The following is a 19995-nucleotide window of genomic DNA, read 5'->3' as shown; positions in this document are numbered from 1 at the left end:
GAGTTTGTGGTTGAAGCAGCCGCCTTAAAATGTTCTGCTTGTGCAGCAAACAAAACATTCAACATTCAGAAGCCACACCGCTGATAATTGGCTGTGGAAAGCAAAACGTTTCCCCGGGGACTATTTTCCCTGGCGGAGGAGGAGGAGGAGGGAGCGTTTCAGTTTGAAAAAGTCCTGAAAACATAACAGTGCTGCTGCTTTTAGGAAAACTAATAAGTAATAAGTCTCTAAAAGTTCATTCTCATATCGTAGACCAGCTTCTGTAGCAGCGTAGAGTAGGACTGCTTTCCCCTCATGCTTAACCACACCTCCAAAATATGATGTGTTTATTTTCTTTATCTTTCTGGTTGACTTTTTTTTAAACCACTGCCCCCTCCTGGTATGGAGAGTTATCTGGAGACACAAAGACTTCGAGCACATAGGACAAGTTAAACTCGTGAATGACTACAGTAGCATTAATAAATGTTTTTTTTTTTTTACCCATCCCCGCCACAAATAAACACAGATTAACGCACCGACGATGGAGAGGATGACCACCACGAAGTCGAAGATGTTCCAGCCGACGGTGAAGAAGTAGCAGCGCAGCGCCATGATCTTGATGAGGCACTCGGCGGAGAAGACGACGATGAAGGCCAGGTTGATGTTGTTCAGGATGTACTCCATCTGCGGCGACTGCTCGTCCGTCTCCACCATCATGGTGATCATGTTGAGGAGGATCAGCATCATGATGATGATGTCAAACGCCTGCTTCCCCACCAGGTCGAAGAAGAAGCCTTGCAGCGAGTTCTGCACGGGAGACACAGATCAGGTTTGTGTTTTTTATGATTCAGTAATTGGATTTGGAGTCTGTGCCTCCTCTTCCTGCTGATGTGATTTCACTTCATCTCAAAATCACGCAGAAGTGTCAGAGCCCAGTTCTCTACGCCTTTTAATTAGAGAGAAGACAACGATTAATGTTTTTTACTGCTTCTTCTTCGAGGCCACAAACATCAACATTATTTTTTTACAATGATATATTTTTTTAAACTATTAAGTGCAGATGTATGACAGCATATTAGGGCCATTATAAGGAGAAAAGAGCCAAGTGGAGGGGGGGTAATATTCTGAGAAAAAAAAGTCAGAGTTTCCATAATGAATGTGGTAAATTTACAAGAAAAAAATGGAATATTCTCTGAGATTAACGTGGTAGATTCATGAGAAACAAAAAAAAAAAAACTCAGATTCTCCAAAAACCTTGAAAATTCTGAGATTATAAAGCGACAAATCTGTGAGAAAAAAATCTGAAATTCTGAGATTAAAGTTGCAAACTTATGAGCCAAATCTCACAAAAGCAATGATGGAAAACTTGAAAATTCTGAAATTACAAAGTCACAAAGCTGGTTTCTGTGGTTTCAATTCTCTTAAAACTCACTTTGACTGGTTCTAAAATTATTCAAATCAACAATTTAGGTCGTGTTCGTACCAGAGGGCGTGGGATGGGCTTCTGGGGTTTCTTGGAGCCCAGCTTCTTCATGGCGTTGTAGTACTTCTTCTGCTCCTCCGTCATGAAGATGTCCTGTCCTCCTAAGTAAACCAGAAACAGACGCACCTCTGTTATCTTCACCGGACTGCACTCAAACGCATCATGAGGAAAACCCCACGACTGGGATGTTTTCATGCTTTCAGCTTCACGGTTCCTCTGTTGGTGATGAAGAGCTCGTCCACCGCCTTCACAGATTTGACCTTTTCCCAGATTAAACTAAAACTATGAACAGTTTCGGCAGGTCTGCTGCCCTGGCATCCCCTTCTTAATCTTAATCTTAATCTTTACCCCAAGTTTCAATTTAAACTGTCCTCGTCGGTAGCCCCAGTGATAGAATTATGTTTTTCCCCTATGATAATGTCACATACATATTCTGTATCTGTATACTGATGGAAACGGTCAAACCCAAATCTTGTGCCAGATTATACACACATTTCTCTGTAATTTATCATGACTTATGCTATTTGGTAACTTTGGAACCCGCAGGACCTTGACTAGAAATTCGAATAAAGTTCTGTGGGTTTGAATGAAGCTCGGCCATGCAACACGTCTGTACTGATGGAACCACCACCGTGAATTCTGGCATTTCCTTCATCTGAAAGGGTTTAATGGCACGGACTGAACGTGAACCAGGATTTATGATTTTAGTTTCATGATTTTATACAGACACGGAATCGCCTTAAAAGTCAGACCCGTTTGCTTGGAGGGTTCTGTACTGTCTGTTTCCTTTTTCGCTCTAATCTTGTTTGGTACTACAGTTTCAGATTCTTGTTTGTGTCTTATCTTTCATGTCTGGTTCTTGTTTGGCGCTTTGATTTCTGGTTCTTGTTTGGTTCTTTAGTGTCTGGATCTTGTTTGATCCTTTAGCTTCTGGTTCTTGTTTTCTGGGTCTTGTTTAGTACTTTAGTTTCTGACTCTTGCTTGGTACTTTGGTTTCTGGTTCTTGTTCTCTGGTTCTAGTTTGGTACTTTAGTGTCTGGTTCTTGTTCTCTGGTTCCAGTTAGGTACTTTAGTGTCTGGTTCTTGTTCTCTGGCTCTAGTTTGGTACTTTAGTGTCTGGTTCGTATTCTCTGGCTCTAGTTTGGTACTTTAGTGTCTGGGTCTTGTTCTCTGGTTCTAGTTTGGTACTTTAGTGTCTGGTTCTTGTTCTCTGGTTCTAGTTTGGTACTGTAGTGTCTGGTTCTTGTTCTGTGGTTCTAGTTTGGTACTGTACTGTCTGGTTCTTGTTCTCTGGTTCTAGTTTGGTGCTGAAGTGTCTGGTTCTTGTTCTCTGGTTCTAGTTTGGTACTTATCTTCCGTTTCTGCTGGTTGAAGTTGTCGATGATGACACCGATGAAGAGGTTGAGGGTGAAGAAGGAGCCAAAGATGATGAAGATGACGAAGTACAGGTACATGTAGAGGTTGACCTCTTTGATTGGCTGCTCCTCAACCTGACACACACACACACACACACACACACACACACACACACACACACACACACATTCAATTATTCAAAAAGAATTATTAATCTGATTTAATTTTCCATCCTTTTTTGGCTCATTTAATGGTTTTTAGCTGGCGTCTTCCTTCTTGCTCGTCTGATTTAATCTCATTTAAAAACTAATTTTATTCATTTCTGTCTTTCCATTATAATTTCACATCTTAAACTGCTTCACTTGTAATCTTACTAATCTCATGTAAAAACTCACTGGATTTAGTTTTTACTTTTCATCTCTCCTCTCACTCATCTCATCCTGTTTCCTCTTTGTGTTTTCATTTTCTCTAATCTCACGTTAGTTGTAACTGGCAAATTAATTTCATTTAAAAACTCGACTTATCTCATCCTGTCAGTTCATCTCACCTCACTCTGTCTTGTCATTTCCTTTCCTAATCTCTAACTTTAATCTCCTCTGACTTTTCCCTTTATTTCAACTCACCATCGTTGATGTCATTTCCTGTTCAAACTTGACTAAATAAATTGTGAAAAATCCTTGACGTCCTCCATCTCATCTCATCTAATTTCTTCTCATCTCTCTTTACATTTCATCTCGTCTTTACTTTTAATCTCAACTCACCAGTTAATGCAATTTAAAAACTTGACTTATTCCCTCCTACGTCATCACATCTCTTCTCACATCTTGTTTCATTTCTCCCCTTTTCACTCCATTTCAGCTTGAGCTATTTAACCTTTTCATTCAATCTCTCCTGTTATCTTACGTCAGCTGATGAGCGACACCCAGCTCTTCTTCTATGTTTTCATGTCGCACAGCAACTGCATGTCAACTTACGGCTCGCGAGTCCACCGCCGCGTACATGATCTCCATCCAGCCTTTGAACGTCGCCTTGGAAACAAACAAACAAACAAACAAACAAACGATTAAATAGTGCCACGCCGCAATTCATCCTCAGCAGCTGAGACTCATTTTCCTTCCTGACCGCCAAATCAGGTCAGATTGATTTGTGTAATCCGTTTCAGTCCAAAGAGCTTTGTGGCGCCAACATTATAAATCATAAAATAAATCAAAACGTGTAACTTGACTGATATGCGTAGTCTGCGCTGGTCTCATAAATCAATTTTGGCGATTTTCATGGTGGAACTTCTGCAGAAGTATCACATGCTCCTCTGTTTCTGATTATTTAGAAATCACTTTTACTGTAAAAATAAACCGATTCCCATGAGATCCAGGCTGTTTCCCTTCGTTCAAACACACAAACACACTTCCTGCAGTCGACCGCAGCAACACGTCCAGAGAAAACATTAAAATGAACAGAAAGAAAAGACAGAGCTTTATTGGTAGGGATGGGTCTCGAGAACCGGGATCAGATTGGTTCTTGATTGATCAGTATTGAAATATTGATAATCTCCTGGACAAAGTGCTGATATCAGTTTTTATGTGACGTTAATTCATTTTAGCGTAGCTGGCATCTTCAGATTTTCAAAAATGATGATGGCGAAGGCGTAAAGGTATGTTTGACTCGGCCAGGTCAGGTCGCCGCGGAGACGAACGAAGAAAACATGAAGCGACGCGGCTGGCAGCGACTTTTGTTTTGAAATGTAATCAGCCTGTCGGACTGTGTTTACACCTCATGAGAAAATGCACATTTGTTTAGAGTTTGGCTGGTTGAATTTTTTGTTTATGCGACTCTGCCGCTTCACTTGATCCCTAAACCGGCTGGCGGCTTGCACTCGATCTCTGTTGTTTGCCTCTCCTCGCTCTCTCCAACGCCCCCCAAAAATCAAAATAAAATCAAAATAAAATCAATAAAAATTAAAAAAAATTCAAAGCCGAGATGCCGTAGTTTTATGGCTGCCGAGACAGCAAAAGATCTACATGTCTCGTGCATCATTTTGGACACATTTCCCAGGAATCCAGCAGCTCATGTTTGGGATCTTTGGAAACCTCGGGATCTCCGCTAGAACTTCAGATAAAGTTCTGTGGGTTGGAATAAATCTCGGCCGTGCGGCGATGATAAACGGCAGAGTTGGACTTGGAGTTGGACATTCAGCTGTTTTTTTTTTTTAAATATTGCCTGATGACATTCATGCGGCGTAATTCTTCCAAAGTGGATGTTTAGCTTTTTGGAATCAAAAGCAAACAACTTTCTGACTCTTTGGAATGTTAAAAATGCTGACTGGAATTTGAGTTCCACATAAAAAAAAATAATAATTTTGTCGTTATATTTATTAGACGTACGATGACAGTGAGTGTGTTTGTCTTTGTGAACAGGAGCTGCTGTCGTCACTCGGCTCGGCAGCGGCGTCACCACCGACCCATTCCTGAGTTTTTCTTCGACTTGAATGAATAAACGTGAACAAAAGGATCTGGAAGTGGCTTTCTTATTTTAGCAGGAAATTAGCAGAGAGAGACGCAGAGAGACAGAGATGGAGAAACAGAGGCAGAGCGTCATGGAAACCACACCACCACCGTGTTTTTTTTTTTTTCATCAATGAAAGATCAAACGGCCTTTTATGGACTTCCTTCCTTCTTTCAGGACAGCAGAGACGAAAAGAGAGAGTGAAGGAGAGGAAAAGTTGGTGAGACAACAAGAAGAGAGGGAGGGGGAGGAGGAGGGGGAACGTCCCGGAGAGAGGGGGAGAAGGGAGGGAGAGAGGGAACGTGAGCGAGAAAAGAAGTGAAAGACGTGAAAGAGACAGAAAATGTGAAGAAAAGAGGAGAAACCAAACGAGTGAGGAGAGGAAGAGGCCGAGGTGAAGGAGGGCAGACGGAAGGTAAAAGCGCGTGGAGGCGGCGAGCCGTGGGCGACCGCCGCCCGTCACTCAGACCTGAAACCAGCTCGTCGCCGCGGGTTACAACCTGTTATTATTATGGTCTGCTGGTCGCCGGGTGAGAGCGAGAGAGAGAGAGAGAGAGAGAGAGAGAGAGAGAGAGAGAGAGACCAACACTGCAAAAAGATGATGAGCAGTTTTACCACACACAAACTTTCCATTTATAATTTATTCATGAGTATTTACTCATTTATTTATTTTGACTGTTTCTACCTCTCAGTCTTTCCTTTCATATTTTGGTTTTCATTCTGTTATGAATTTGTGTCCCACACCGATATAAAACCTTTACACCTTATATCTCCTATGACTGTTTGATTGGGCAATCTCAAGCTTCTAATCTACAGGTTAAAGTCTGATTGGTTGGTCGATTGATCGATGAAGGTGTTAAAGGGCCTTGTCGGCTAAAATATAACCATGTGCACATAAATATGAGAATGTATTTGTACATACACATTCCATGTATAGGTTTGGATAATGTTTTAGATTTCAGACACCTGAGCAGATTCACTTCATTTAGTTCAAAAGAATTGGGAAAAAGATGATAAGAAAATTAGAAAAAAAAAAAATACCAGAAAATATTATGAAAATTAACAAGTAAAATAAAATAAAATAAAATAAAATTAGAAAAATAAAATAAAATTAGAAAAAAAATATGGGAAAAAATATGATAAAATTGACATCAAATTACCACAAAATTACAAAAAAAGTTAAAATTACAAGGAAATCCCCCCACCAAAACCTTTCAAAATAAAAGCTTGCCTATGGGATTGAAAGGGTTAAACTGAGCTCAGAGCTCCATCAGACCGAATCAGCCTTGTGAGCATCGCCGTGTCACTTTCTGCAGCGTGCTGTTATTTCCAGATGCTAATGGAAGGGTTGCCCCCGCCAACCGTTGCCACGCCGACCAGCCAAACACAGAGCGGCGTCGAGCAACCTGTTGCTAGGCGACCGTCCTCCTGCCAACAACACTCAAGTTCTCCAGACTCCGACCGGCAACTTCCTGCCTCTCTCTCTCTCTCTCTCTCTCTCTCTCTCTCTCTCTCTTTCTCTCTCTCCTTTCCTTCATCCTTCCTTTTTTCCTTCTCTTCTTCTCTTCCTCCCCTCCTTCCCTCCACCTGCTTTTCTAGCATCGCTCGCTCCCTTCTTCCCTCTCTCCATGTCTTCTCCTCCCTCCCTCCCTCGCTGCCCTTTCCTTTTCTTTCCGCTCGCAGTTTGAACCTTAATTTTCCTCCTCCACTTGTGCTTCTCCTCTCTCTCTCTCTCTCTCTCTCTTTCACTTTTTTTTGGATCATATTTTTGCGTCTGTGGCTCTGAAATGGTTTGATGTTATGTTGCTGGAGGAGGGGGGCTCTAGATATTGTGATGTTGGTGTGTGTGTGTGTGTGTGTGTGTGTGTGTGTGTGTGTGTGTGTGTGTGTGAGGAGAGAGGCAGTGGGTTCCGTCTTAATTTCTATCTAATCTCTTTTTGTGATGTATGCCGTGGTTAGTTTTCAGCCTGTAGTTTTGGTGATGTTTTAACAAAGGTGATAAAAATCAAAAGTCTCTCTCTCTCTTTCTCTCTCTCTCTCTCTCTCTCTCTCCATCTCTCCGTTTCCCTCCCACTTGGCTGAAGTCGCTCTAAAAATAAAAGCCTCTCAGAAGCTGATTGATTGGAGGCTCTCAGGACTCCCTTGGTGGGCAACAGAGAGCAGGAGGAGAGGGCGAGCAAGGTAGAGACAGAGGTAGAGAGAGAGAGTGAGAGAGAGAGAGAGAGAGAGGGACATGACTCATGAGGAAAGAAATAAAAATGAAGCAGAAACAAAGGGAGAGAGGAGGGGGAAGGAGTGGAAAAGCAGAGTTGACTGTAATTGGATTTATTCGTTTTGTGTGATGGAGAGATGAGGAGCGAGGGATGCAGAGAGAGAGTGAGAGAGTGAGAGAGAGAGGAGGTGACAGAGAGAGAAGAAAAGGGTAGAAAAGTGCAACGGAAGGATGGAGGCGAACGCTCAAAAGATAAAAGTGATGACGAGAGGAAAAGTGAGACGAAGACGAAGAAATGAAGCGAGAGAATGACAGATAAAGAGGAGGAGGGGATTTCACATTCAAATATGAAAAATAAAGAGAGAGAGAATCTGTCTTTGAGTTGTTTGTTTGGACTTTATTGCTTTAAAGCTTCAAACTGTAAAAAAAAAAAAAACAGAGTGAACAGAGAGAGGAGACGGAGGCAGAGAGAGACGCAGAGGCCGAGCGAGGCAGAAAAACATGCAGGGAGGGAGCGAGCGAGCAGGAGAGGGACACATTCTGACTAAAGCCACAAAGAAAATGGAAGCGAGTGAGAGAGAGAGAGAGAGAGAGAGAGAGAGAGAGAGAGAGAGAAGAGTAAAAAGTCAAACCTGCGACGGCGAGCGAGAGATAAAGTGCGAGCGTGGGAGGAAAATTAAGGTTACAACAAGACAGAGACGAAGAGAGGGAGGAGAGGCAGAAAAGTCAAACCTCCTACGTTTGGTACAGGACACAGCTGCTTTTCTTCTCCTTTTTTTCCCTTTGTTTTTTTTTCTCTTTCCTCCCTCTCTTTTAAAAAAAAACAAAAAAAAGCCACGCAGTACAAAGGCTCGTCCGTTTGCTGCCTGAATTTGGTGGCTGGGGGGAACGAAGCGTCTGATCGCTGCGTTTTGCGTTTGGCGTGGCGTTACCTGGTTCGGAGCGGCCGCACACACAGAGACCCGGTTACGAAAGCGTCTCAAGTTTAACGCCGAGGCCTCGTCATGACCTACATAAGCAAACGAGACCATCTGTGAGAGGGTCTTTACATTTTCCCAGGCTGTATATGTCCCTGCTGAGACACATGGGGCTGAGATCTGACTCCCAGGCTCTGCATTCATTATATATATATATATATATATATATAACCTAATGTTCATAAACCTGTGGGTCAGCCTCATGTACGCACACTGACGGGGCTCCATGCTCACTTTATTTCCCTAAGGAGCACATGTGGCTCCCAAATGATTTTTATTTGCTATTTAGGAGCAGTGAAAAAAGTTTATTAATGAACAATTTATCACATATTTTTTACCATGTGTGTGTGTGTGTGCAAATGTACTGGGGAACACACGTCTGTGCAATATGACATGACACCAAAATCACACACTGGCCCCCTGCCGCCTAGGAGCAAGTCTTCATTCCGGGAGGCAGTACCGCTTTTGTCCACAGGGGCCGCCAAAATCAACACAAAATAAAAGTTCCGCAGGAAACGTCAAATGTCAAACACAGGAAGTTAAACGTCTCTTTTCCTGTTATTTTTTTCTATTTTAATTGGAAAGTAGATCCGGCAGGTAGTGTCTGCAGAAACCTTGTGCCAAGAAATGACCTGACCTTGTGTGTTCGTGTTGCTTTCTGTGCTAAAAGTGTGATTTTATTTTGGGAGCTGTTCTGCTGTGGAAGTGAATAGAGAGACAAAAAAAAAAAAAAAAAAAAAAAAAAAACAGTGTTATGGATTACCAGCTAATGAGGAGATTTCACCACCATGTGGACTCACATCACACCCAGGGAACTCGACAGCACACACACACACACACACACACACACACACACACATACCCAGGAGACTAGCTAACACAAACACACACTGCACCAGAGGCCAGTTTTGCTTTAAAAAGAAAACCTCGGGCGGGCGGCGGGGCAGCTCACCACTTGCAGCAGAGCCAGGTATCCGGCGCCCACGTTGTCGAAGTTGACCTTGACTTTGCTCCAGTAGAACTGCGTGTCGTTGAGCGCCAGGCACTCGGTCTTGTTGTTGATGAAGGAGGCGTTGTAGATGTAGCCGGTGCGGTTCACGCAGCGGCCGAACTTCCCCGCAAACAGGTTGACGCCCATGATGCTGAAGATGAGCCAGAAGATCAGACAGACCAGCAGCACGTTCATGATGGAGGGGATCGCCCCGATCAGGGCGTTCACCACCACCTGGAGCACACACACACACACACACACACACACACACACACACACACACAAATAACCCAAAATACAGATGTACATAATTAGCTTCTTTTTTTTTTTTTTTTTGTTTTAACTTTAATTTTCTTTTTCAAAACTCATCTCAGTTCAAGTCTTACAGGACAGGAACGTTTTGGAGGACTGTCTCACTGGACAACAAACATTTTACCGACACAAAACTACCACAACTCATGTAAGAATGCTTCATGTTGAACTGTGAGTTGCTGCGAGCACTCGTTTTCTTATTTTTAGCATAATGCTAATGGTTTATTATCCCTCAACACAGGGAATGTTATTTATGTTACACTGACAACAAAACTAAACTAAAGACGGGATGTGTAGCAATACTTTTTCCATATGTTCAATTTCTTATTTCTGTATTTACTGGTGTAATGTTTTTACAGGATTAATACACATAATTATGCATGATGAACATAATGCATATACTTTTTTTTTTACAACTTGGATTAATGCACATTTTATACATAATGCACATACCTTTTGGTTATACATTTTTAATGCACTTTTTTATGATTTTTATTTCTTTTTCTATTTCTTATCATTTCACTTATTCATCTCTTGAAAATCTGAGCAACTGCAACCGACACAGTTTCCCCTCAGGGGTCAATAAAGTATTTCTGTTTCTGATTCTGACGGTCACGTGCACTTTAATAACCTGATAAAGGCGGGTCTCTGAGCTGCCACGTAAACAGAAATCCGGTTTCTATGATCAGGTTTCTCAGGTAGATTTCTGCTGAAAGAATGAGAAAAAAACCTGAGTGTTTCTGAGAAAAAACTGAAAAATTCTGAAATTATAAAGTCACAAATTTACGAGAAAAAACATAGAAATTCTGAGATTAAACTCGTAAAATTCATGAGAAAAAAACCCTCAAAGTTATGGGAAAAAATGGAAAATTCTTAGATTATAAAGTCATAAATTTACGAGTAAAAAAAAAAGAAATTTTAAGATTAAAGTCATAAAACTCATGAGAAGAAAACTCAAAAATTCTGACAAGACACAATCAAAAATTTCCGAGAAAAACTCAGACTCTCATACGATCGGATTTAGTGACCAGGAGATCCTGGTGATTTTAGTCCAGCTGAAGAAACCCGAACACTGTCGCCATGGAAACCCTCACTTACATTTCTGAACGGGTTCTCCATGAGCAGGAAAAGAGAACGGAGAAGGAAACTCCAATAATCTGATTTCCAGAATTTCCCTGGTTGGGATCAATAAAGTATATCTATCTATCTATCTATCTATCTATCTATCCAAGTCACCGCCGCCTCTGATGAAGATTTAAAATCCACATCCGCCTCACAATAATCTGATTTCCTGCGTGCACGTGAACGTAGCGATAGCAGTGAGACAGTCCACCAAACGCTGCAGTTTCCCTTCAGCCTCGGCTCATTCACGGTGACAAAATCACACTTTCACTCATTTTTCTACAATCTACAGTGCAGGCATGCCGGTGAATCTGGCCAATCAGATTAAGCCACCGTGTCATCTCACTGTTAGCAGCTTGTAATGTTGGAAAGTATAAAAATTTAAAGCTCCAGCCCAGTGATTCTGGATGTTTGGTCCATTTACTACAATTCCTCCACATCGCCAAAGTCCTCAACATTCAGAAACCACACAGCTGATGATCGGCTGTGGAAAGCAAAACGTTTCCCCGCTTAGGGACTATTTTCCCTGGCGGAGGGACACAATTTGAAAAAGTCCTGAAAAGCCAACAGTGCTGCTGCTTTTAGGAAAACTCATGTGGAGGACTTTATTGGGCTGATGGAAAACTGGAGTGAAGAAAGTGTGAAGGCTCTGGAAGTTCATGTTCATATCGTAGTGGAATGAATGGAGGAAAGGGAGGAGGAGTGATGTGGGAGAGGCAGAAACGTGATATTTATACATTTTGCAGATATTACGCTAAACGGGCAGAATCACTGGGCTGGTCCTTTAAGATGTGTTTTTTTTTTTTTTTTTCGTCCTGCTGACCGCGCTATAAATCTCTCTGAATAAGACAGTCAGCAAAATGTCCAGGATGTAAAACGTAGCTTTGAGTTACAACATGTAAAAATAGTGAGTGAGTGTGAGCCGGCGGAGTTAAGTGTGACGCTGCTGACCGGCGAGGGAGGCTGCTGCTCTGCTGAAATGTGAAATGTGGATTTCTTATCTCCAGTTTGTATTTTTAGGACAATTAGCTCCCTGCCTCCTGCTGCTGCTACAGAGAGAGAGCTGAGTGTCAGCGCTCTGTCTCTCTCTCTCTCTCTCTCACACACACACACACACACACACACACACAGACAAAAGTAATCTGCCACTCAAGCCCTCCTTCCTCTACCCACAACGCACTGCTTCTACCCAGAATCCCGTGCTGAGTGAGCGATGTGGCGCTGAGAGCGGAGCATTTGTAAACCGGCGTGAGACCAAATCTGATTAGCCAGATGATGAAGAGGAAGATGATGAAGAGAAGGAGGAGGAGGAGGAGGAGGAGGAGGAGCGATCCATAGCAAAAAGCCTTGTTTTCTCCCAGCATGCAGTTCATGTGAAGTGGAGCGTCAGAGTCAGCGCTGCACCTCCTCCTGTCACTGCAACTTTTCCTGTTTGAGATTATTTTTTTTTTCAGCATTTATTTGACAGTGACAGCAGAGAGAGACAGGAGGTGAGACAGGAGGTGAGACAGGAAGAGGAGAGAGGGGGTGACCGGCAGCGAGGGGCCGGGACGTCCCGTCACTGCAGCTTTAATCCACGCCTCGCCTCGTGCACAAGAGACTGAACCTCTGCCTCTAAAATTCTAAAAAACACTGTTTTTTTTTTTTTTTTTAATATGAAACCTCCATTAAAGCTCTTTAAGCCCTCTGTGGAAACAAAACATCTGTATATGACGGTGTATCAGAGCCATCGTAGGGAAAAAACCCCAAAAAGAAACAAAAAGAAAAAAAAGCCCTTGGGCGATTCAGAATTTCCTGGATTAAAATCATAAATTTACTAAAAAAAAAAACAAAACTAAAAAAAAACTAAAAAACTAAACTAGAAGAACACTAGAATATTCTCTGAGATTAAAATGGTAAATTTCCGAGAAAAAAAACTCACAACTTATGAGAGAAAAACTCAAAAATTCTGAGATTATAAAGTCACAGGTTTGCAAGAAAACACTCAGAAATTCTGAGATTAAAGTTGTAAATTTATGAGAAAAAAAAAACAAATTTAGGACAAGAAAACCTTGAAAAAGTCACAAATATTCTTAGAATATCCCACCCCTCTCCTGGCTTCATAATTTCTTTTTTTTCTCCACAGTGGTCCTAATACTCCATCAAAGTCTGTAATATTCAGGGGATCCAGTCTGTTAAAGTTTTATAATCTGCCAATCTAACATTTTCTTTAGAACCACAGTGAGGCCAGTTTCATCAGGTCCTCCTGCCTTTTATTTTCTCCAGCATCCTTGAATGTTTCCCTGCAGTTTTTGGATTTTTTTTTCCCCCAAAGTTTGCAGCGACAGGAGGCTTCTGCAGGACTCTGACTCTGCTGACAATAATACTGACGAACGAGACGGAAACATCAGCTGAGAGGAAACTGGATGGACTCTGAGGTCGTAAAAGATCCTGGCAAGACGGAGCAGAGGAGGAGAGGCTGAGGAGCTCGTGTGAAAAAAGGTAAATAATGGAAAATAATGTCTGGAAAATAATTAAATCAGTCCTGGCTGTCTGAAAAAAGTCTTTAATGACTTGCTTTATAATACAAAATGTTGCTGCTCAAAAAGTAAAACAACTGCTGTTTATCACACTAACATTTATTTCTTATCAAATAATAATCTTAATAATAATGATAATTATAATACTGTCAGTTTGATGAAGGTGATCCACATGCAAAGATGAGATATTTTGCGTAATGAAGGGGAAAAAGTTTTTCTTCACTTAGTTTAGCATCAAGCTGTAGCTGGAAATATGAAGACAGAGAGGGCAGAAGTGCAGTGAGATCATTTTGTTTCCTGGTGAGAGAAACCATGAGCCATGAAAGCAGCGCTCGACCCGCCGAGCGTCTGGAAGAGAAGCAGCTGAGAGGAAACACTGACAGGAGGCCGACAGCACACCAAGAGGGGGCGCTTGATTTATGTTAGCTGGTGCTACCGTCAGTCCCATGATTAAAAAAAAAAAAACAAAAAACAAAAAAGGTGCCGCCATAAGACCTCAGACGGGACGTTTGAGCAGCAGGAAAAGGACCGAGCTGCTTTCTGTCTTCAGTGTCCCGACGTCTAACGCTGAGGTAAAACAAGCTGCAGGGGTGGAGCTAGCATTTCATAAGTGAGACTTTTTAAAATTTAATTTAATTTAATCTTAAATTTATTATTAGATGAAATCAAATAAACAATTTTGGATCGCTTTTATTGTGTGTAAATTAACCCTTTGAAACCCAGGAGGCTGTGGGTGGGCACCTTCCAGAAAATATCTTATTTTATATCTTATTTTGTCTTTTTTTTTCTGGTTTTGAGGGGAATTTTTTTTTTCTTTTGAATTTTTGTTGCTATCTGTTCTTTTTCCTTGATTTGTTCCTCCATTTTTTCTTCTTCTTCTTTTTTTTTTTTTAACAAACTAATGTATAATGTGATAATTTTCTTAAATATACTGTACCTTCCTTGTAAATAATAATAAATCTATCTATCTATATACTGACTTTTTCTTCTTCTTTTTCTACTTCTACTTCTACTTATTATGTTTTTTTCATACAAAATTTCAGTAAATTTTGGGATAATTTTCAGTTTTTTGTTTTTTTTTTTGGCAACTTTCTACTATTTTATGGTGATTTCTTATTTCTTGTTAATTTGCTGATCAGCCTTTTCCTCCCATGTTTTTGACAGAAATCGAGTGAATTTGCTCCAGTTAAAGGGTTAAAGGGTTAAAGAGTTAAAAGGTTAAACGCTTGTGGAGGGCGTCTGCTACAACAAATACGACAAAATAAAATAAATGAAAGATGCAGTGAGGATGAGAGCGGGGGAACTGGATGAGGAAGATTTGGGGGTGGTGTGCTGCCCGGGTGCGTTTGCTCTGGTAATACTGACTCTCTTACCCTCATGCCTTCAAATCGGGAGAGCGCTCGGAGCGGCCGCAGCGCCCGCAGCGTGCGCAGCGATTTGATGGCTGCAAAGTCTGAGTAACCCAACGTGTTGGCTACCAAACTGACCAACGACACCTGCAGAGAGACAGGACAGAGCGGGGGAAAGACAGACAGGTGAGACAGGTGGAAAGGAGAGACAGAGAGAGGAGGCAGATGGGAATAAAGTGAGGAAGACAGAGAGAGAGAGAACCAGGAGCATGAACTTTAACGCCTGGATCCACAGATGAAAACACCCGAGAAGACCTGCCAGTGAGGACACACACAGCTCCATCAGTGCAACAGAGAGTTTCATCAATACTCATAAAATGCAGTCATGTTGAGAAGAGAGATGGCAGAACGCCGCCTGAGGTCCTACGCCACAGAAATGCTCAAATTTTCAGTCACAAAAGCAAAAAGTGCCTTGTTCTGCTCGTTTGAACTGCATGCAGATGTCACAAGGAAAAACAGACTTATATCGATAAAACAGGTTATTTTTCATGAGGAAATATTGAGTTGTGACCTGTGGGAACAGAGGGAAACCAGTCTGAATTCCTTGGTGATGGCTGTGGAAGAGAAAAAGCATCGTGATTAGAAAAAAGGAGAGAGACATTATGGTGAGTTTTGGTTATTTCCTGGTGAAAACCCTCCATCGCCACAGCTGTGGAGAAGAGAAGAAGCGTTGGTGGGTCGGTTTTGCTTTGACAGGAGTTAACACCATCACAGCGGCGCGGTGCATTTGCCTGAAACTCGGGTGTTTGAGAGCGTTTTTCAGAGCTGTGGCCGAGCCGCTGAGGTGCTCGAGGTCTGTTTTTTTAGAAGCGGCTGCACTGCTGAAAATGACAGTGACCTCACCGTCCAGCGCAGGTCGGCTAAAATGTCTTTGAGGCACATTTCCAGATAATTGTCTGCGGCTGCAGAACAGTCTAACAAACTGTTAAGAGATGAGAACCTGCTCTGAAACCCCGGGCCAGATTCACTGAGCCCTCCGCCACTTTCAGCCGCGCTCTGCCCTCGGCAACGTGCCATAAGTTTGATATGGTTTTTGATTAAATTTGATTGGAAAATGCAAAATCGGCACATGTAAATGTATATTAAGTTGTTATCCATGGAAATCTTAGTGACAAAAAGTGAGCAGGGCATCTTTAGGATGTTTTGAGATTCTAATAAACAGAATCACATAATAACTCCTTAGGAAAAGTGTAGTAATATATTGTATTATATATTTTAAGGGCGCCTCAGTGAACTGGAACAAATACTGAACACAATTTTGGGCGAGCATTAAAACAAAGAAGGGATTTAAAAAAAACAACAACTGTGTGTTCAAATCAACAGTAAAGCCAGTTTTTCACGCGATGCTCTTGCATACAAAGTCAATGCAAAGACGTGAATGGAAGCGAATTCACACCGGGTGACAATGTCTGGCTAATGCTTCAGTTTAGTAAAGCACTTTGGTTGAGGTTAGCTTCAGCTTTTGGTGAAATAAAATTAAACTTCGCTCAGACTAGAAAACTTGGGAACAGAATCATCTGTACCATTTGAAGGCATCATTCCCATTTCGCAAAGGTTTGTGAAAGCATAACCAAAACATGACAAGATTTTGAATGACTGTGAGTTATTAGCTCCTGTCAAGGCACTGACACACAGATATCAGCTGTGAAAAAGAAACAGCAACCCTGAAGCCAGCCAGCTAAGCCACACATCTCAGTTTTCCACGTGACAGAGCGGCAGGTTTTTAGGGTCGACATTGCCGTCAGCAGTTCCTCTAACGTTCCCAGCGGTTTTTCCAGTGGTTCCCGCCGAGTTCTTACCCTGATACCGGCGAAGCGGGACACGGCCCGGAGAGGACGCAGAGCCCTGAGCGTCCTCAGCACCCGCATGGTGGTGATCTGGTCCACAGTGACGGCCCGGGCCAGCGTGCCCAGAACTGAGATCTACGGGGTTAGGGTGAAGGCATCACGTCAAACATCAGCCAGCTTTGACAGGTACAGGAACCGGGTTAACCAATCGTGACAAAGGTTGGACAAACTCTGAGAGATACAGGGTAACTGTTGAGGAGTTATGTCAGAGATTACCCAACACTGAGAGCCCCAGGGTAGGGTTCAGGAATCAGATTACCCGGCTCTCGGAAACACTGAGGAAGAGTTAAAGAATCACGTTTTATTGGATTAACAAACTACAAGGTGTCCACAAAGTCTCTTTACAATTTAAAAAAAAAATCTATTACAAAAGCAATTAATGAGATATGTTAATCAGATTTGTTCTATGTACTCAGTGGTTCTCAAAGTTTTTAATCACATTGGACATCAACGACCTGAAGCTAAAGATCACTGATGCCACTGCCACCATCGATGAGGCTCTGCTACAGCCAACATGGCGAGAAATCGAGTACCGTCTTGATGTGCTTTGTGCAATTAACGGTACCCATATAGAGGTGGATTAAATGAGGCAAAAAAAAAAACTTCAGTATCTACTTCTAATTTTGTAATAATTTCCACAGATTTGTCTATTCATTTGCTTTTGTAATAAATTTGTTAAATTGTAAAGAGACTTTATGGACATCCTGTATGATAAGAACTGATAAGAACTAAAGAATCACGTTTTAACCAACACTGAGACACATGGGAGTTGGGTTAAGAAACTATGAGAAGAACTGTCCAATTCCAAGAAATTCAGGGTTAGGCAATTATCTTAAAGATGAGCCAACTCTGATAGGTACAGGAACCGGGTTTACCAATAATGACAAAGGTTGGTCAAACTACAGGGTAACTTTTGAGGAATTATATCATGGATTACCCAACACTGAGAGCTCCACGGTAGGGTTCAGGAATCAGATTACCCGGCTCTTAGAAACACAGGGAAGAGTTACAGAATCACGTTTTAACCAAGACTGATAGCATGATAAGATCTGTCCAGTTCTAAGCAATATAGTGTTAGAGAATTACCTTAAAGATTACCCAACTCGGACATCTTTATGAATCAGGCAGTTACGTCAAAGACTACCCGAGCCTGAGATCTACAGGGATGACTTAAGGCAATAACGTTTCAGATGAGACTGTGAAAATGACTTGACCTGTGAAACCTGTGGGTTGGACTGCCATGACATTTGGAAAGCACGTTCATGCTCCACAGAAGATGAATCTGGTCAAATTTGGTGACCTTGTGACCTTTCCTCTAGCGCCACCCTCAGGCCAAAATGTACTTTTATTTCCACCAACATGCACCAAGCCAGTAATACACCTAACAGCCTAAACAGTGCAGTGTTAACATTAGCCCTCAGCACATACTGTGTAGTATTAGAGTGTAGTACACTACAAGAACTACTGATGCTGATGCTGCTGATTACAATACGGTCAACCAATAATACCAGTAATACTGCACTAATATTAGTACTAGTTGTTATGTTAACACAATTACTAGTACTAATTTAATGCTGAGGATGCTACTTTTTTTCACACTCCTTCAGGCTAAAATTATAGCTACTAAAGTCACTACTAGTACGATTATTACTTACACTACTACAACTACCATTACTACATCTATAGCCACTGCTAATAACAGTAATAATAACTAATGATAATAATAATGATTATCTAGTCTGTCTCCTGACTCAGATGTGCATGAATTGGTCTCTATCTTTGCATTACTAATGACTGACTCTCTCTCTCTCTCTCTCTCTTTTGCTCGCTCACTCGCTCCAGGCCAGTTCAACCAAATAAAAACGTCACAATACACAGTGTCATTTATGAAGACGGCCAGGCGGAAAACACCCAGGGAGAGAGCGAGAGTGTGTCAATTTCCAAGCCAGTGCATGCGTATGTAAGTATAAGTGTGTGTGTGTGTGTGTGTGTGTGTGTGTGTATAATGTGTGCGTATGTGTGTGTGAGTCAGGCTGAGAAAGAGTGCGTGTGCAAGAATGCACATCCATATGTCCACGTGTGTGTGTGTGCGGATATGTGCAAGTGTATGACTTTGTGTGTGTGTGTGTGACTTTGCCTCCGTGTATGAGTGTCCCAAAGAGTGAAAGTGAGAAAGAGTGTGAGCGTCCAAGCGTGCAAGTCTCTCTCTCTCTCTCTCTGTGTGTGTGTGTGTGTGTGTGTGCAGAGGTTGAAAAGCCACTGCTTATCATTTAGCCAAAGGCTGTTTGGACCTTCATCTCTCTCTCCCTCCCTCTCTCAAGCCCTCTCTCTCTCTCTCTCTCTCTCTCTCTCTGTCTATGTTTCTCGTCCCTGCTATTTGTGGAGTGGCGTTAATGCAGTGGAGTGAGATGCGGAACAACAAAACAACTACTGTAACACACACTACCTGATACAGAGAGAAGGCAAGAGAGAGAGAGAGAGTGTGTGTGTGTGTTCCTACATGAGTGAGTGATTAAGAAAATATTTGAACAATTTACTTCTGACTGATTCCCTTTCTCTCTCTCTGTTTAGCTGTTTGCTTTCAGTCACTTCCTCTGCCCTGAGCACTGACCATGGTTATAGTGTGTGTGTGTGTGTGTGTGTGTGTGTCAGAGAGAGAGAGAGAGAGGAAAATGAGACAAAAGAAAGCAAGCCATTCCTTCAGTCTTTAAGATGTAATATTAGAGAAACTGAAGGGATATTTTATGTGTTAGGACTGAAGTGAGGGAGGGAAAACGGCTGGATGGTGTAGTAAAAGTGTTTGAGCTCATCAGACGGTTGTAAATCCACAGGAAGTGAATCAAAAATAAACAAATGAAACTCAGCATGCCAGACTAGCTTTACACCTTCATCATCGCACTGGTCACTGTCACTGTCATCATCATCATCATTACACTGAAATTATGATGATCAATCTCACATTCGCAGTCATCATACCACATGCTGATGAGTGTGACTGTCATCGCCGTTACATCACCAACTAATAATTCATGTCAGGGTTGTTGTCATCTATCATCAGCGCTGTTACATCATCAACACTGTGACATCCACTTCGTCATCATCATCACAATGTAAGCTTTGTCATTTTTTTTGTCATTTCTTTGTCATCATCCCTGTTACATCATAACCTCAGCTTTGTCATCATCCGTTACATCAAAACCTCAGCTTTCTCATCATCCCTGTTACATCATAACGTCAGCTTTCTCATCATCCCTGTTACATCATAATGTCATCTTCGTCATCAACC

At 41.9% G+C, this 19995-nt stretch overlaps 1 protein-coding gene across 1 annotated transcript in view; it reads right to left on the bottom strand.

Moving 5' to 3' along the window:
• The window catches only part of scn5lab (sodium channel, voltage gated, type V-like, alpha b), a 192721-nt gene that overhangs the window by 3787 nt on the left and 168939 nt on the right, over positions 1 to 19995 (bottom strand). Inside the window, exons 25-30 of the mRNA XM_030079285.1 lie at positions 14827 to 14949; positions 9462 to 9734; positions 3793 to 3846; positions 2811 to 2952; positions 1463 to 1563; positions 516 to 786 (exon numbers count right to left, since the gene is read on the bottom strand). Coding sequence (XP_029935145.1) covers positions 516 to 786; positions 1463 to 1563; positions 2811 to 2952; positions 3793 to 3846; positions 9462 to 9734; positions 14827 to 14949 — 964 coding nt within the window. The remainder of the gene's footprint in view (positions 1 to 515; positions 787 to 1462; positions 1564 to 2810; positions 2953 to 3792; positions 3847 to 9461; positions 9735 to 14826; positions 14950 to 19995) is intronic.

This window comes from Myripristis murdjan, chromosome 20 (assembly GCF_902150065.1).
Source record: "Myripristis murdjan chromosome 20, fMyrMur1.1, whole genome shotgun sequence".
NCBI classification, from domain to species: Eukaryota; Metazoa; Chordata; class Actinopteri; order Holocentriformes; family Holocentridae; genus Myripristis; species Myripristis murdjan.
This window is presented reverse-complemented; position numbering and strand designations above follow the sequence as displayed.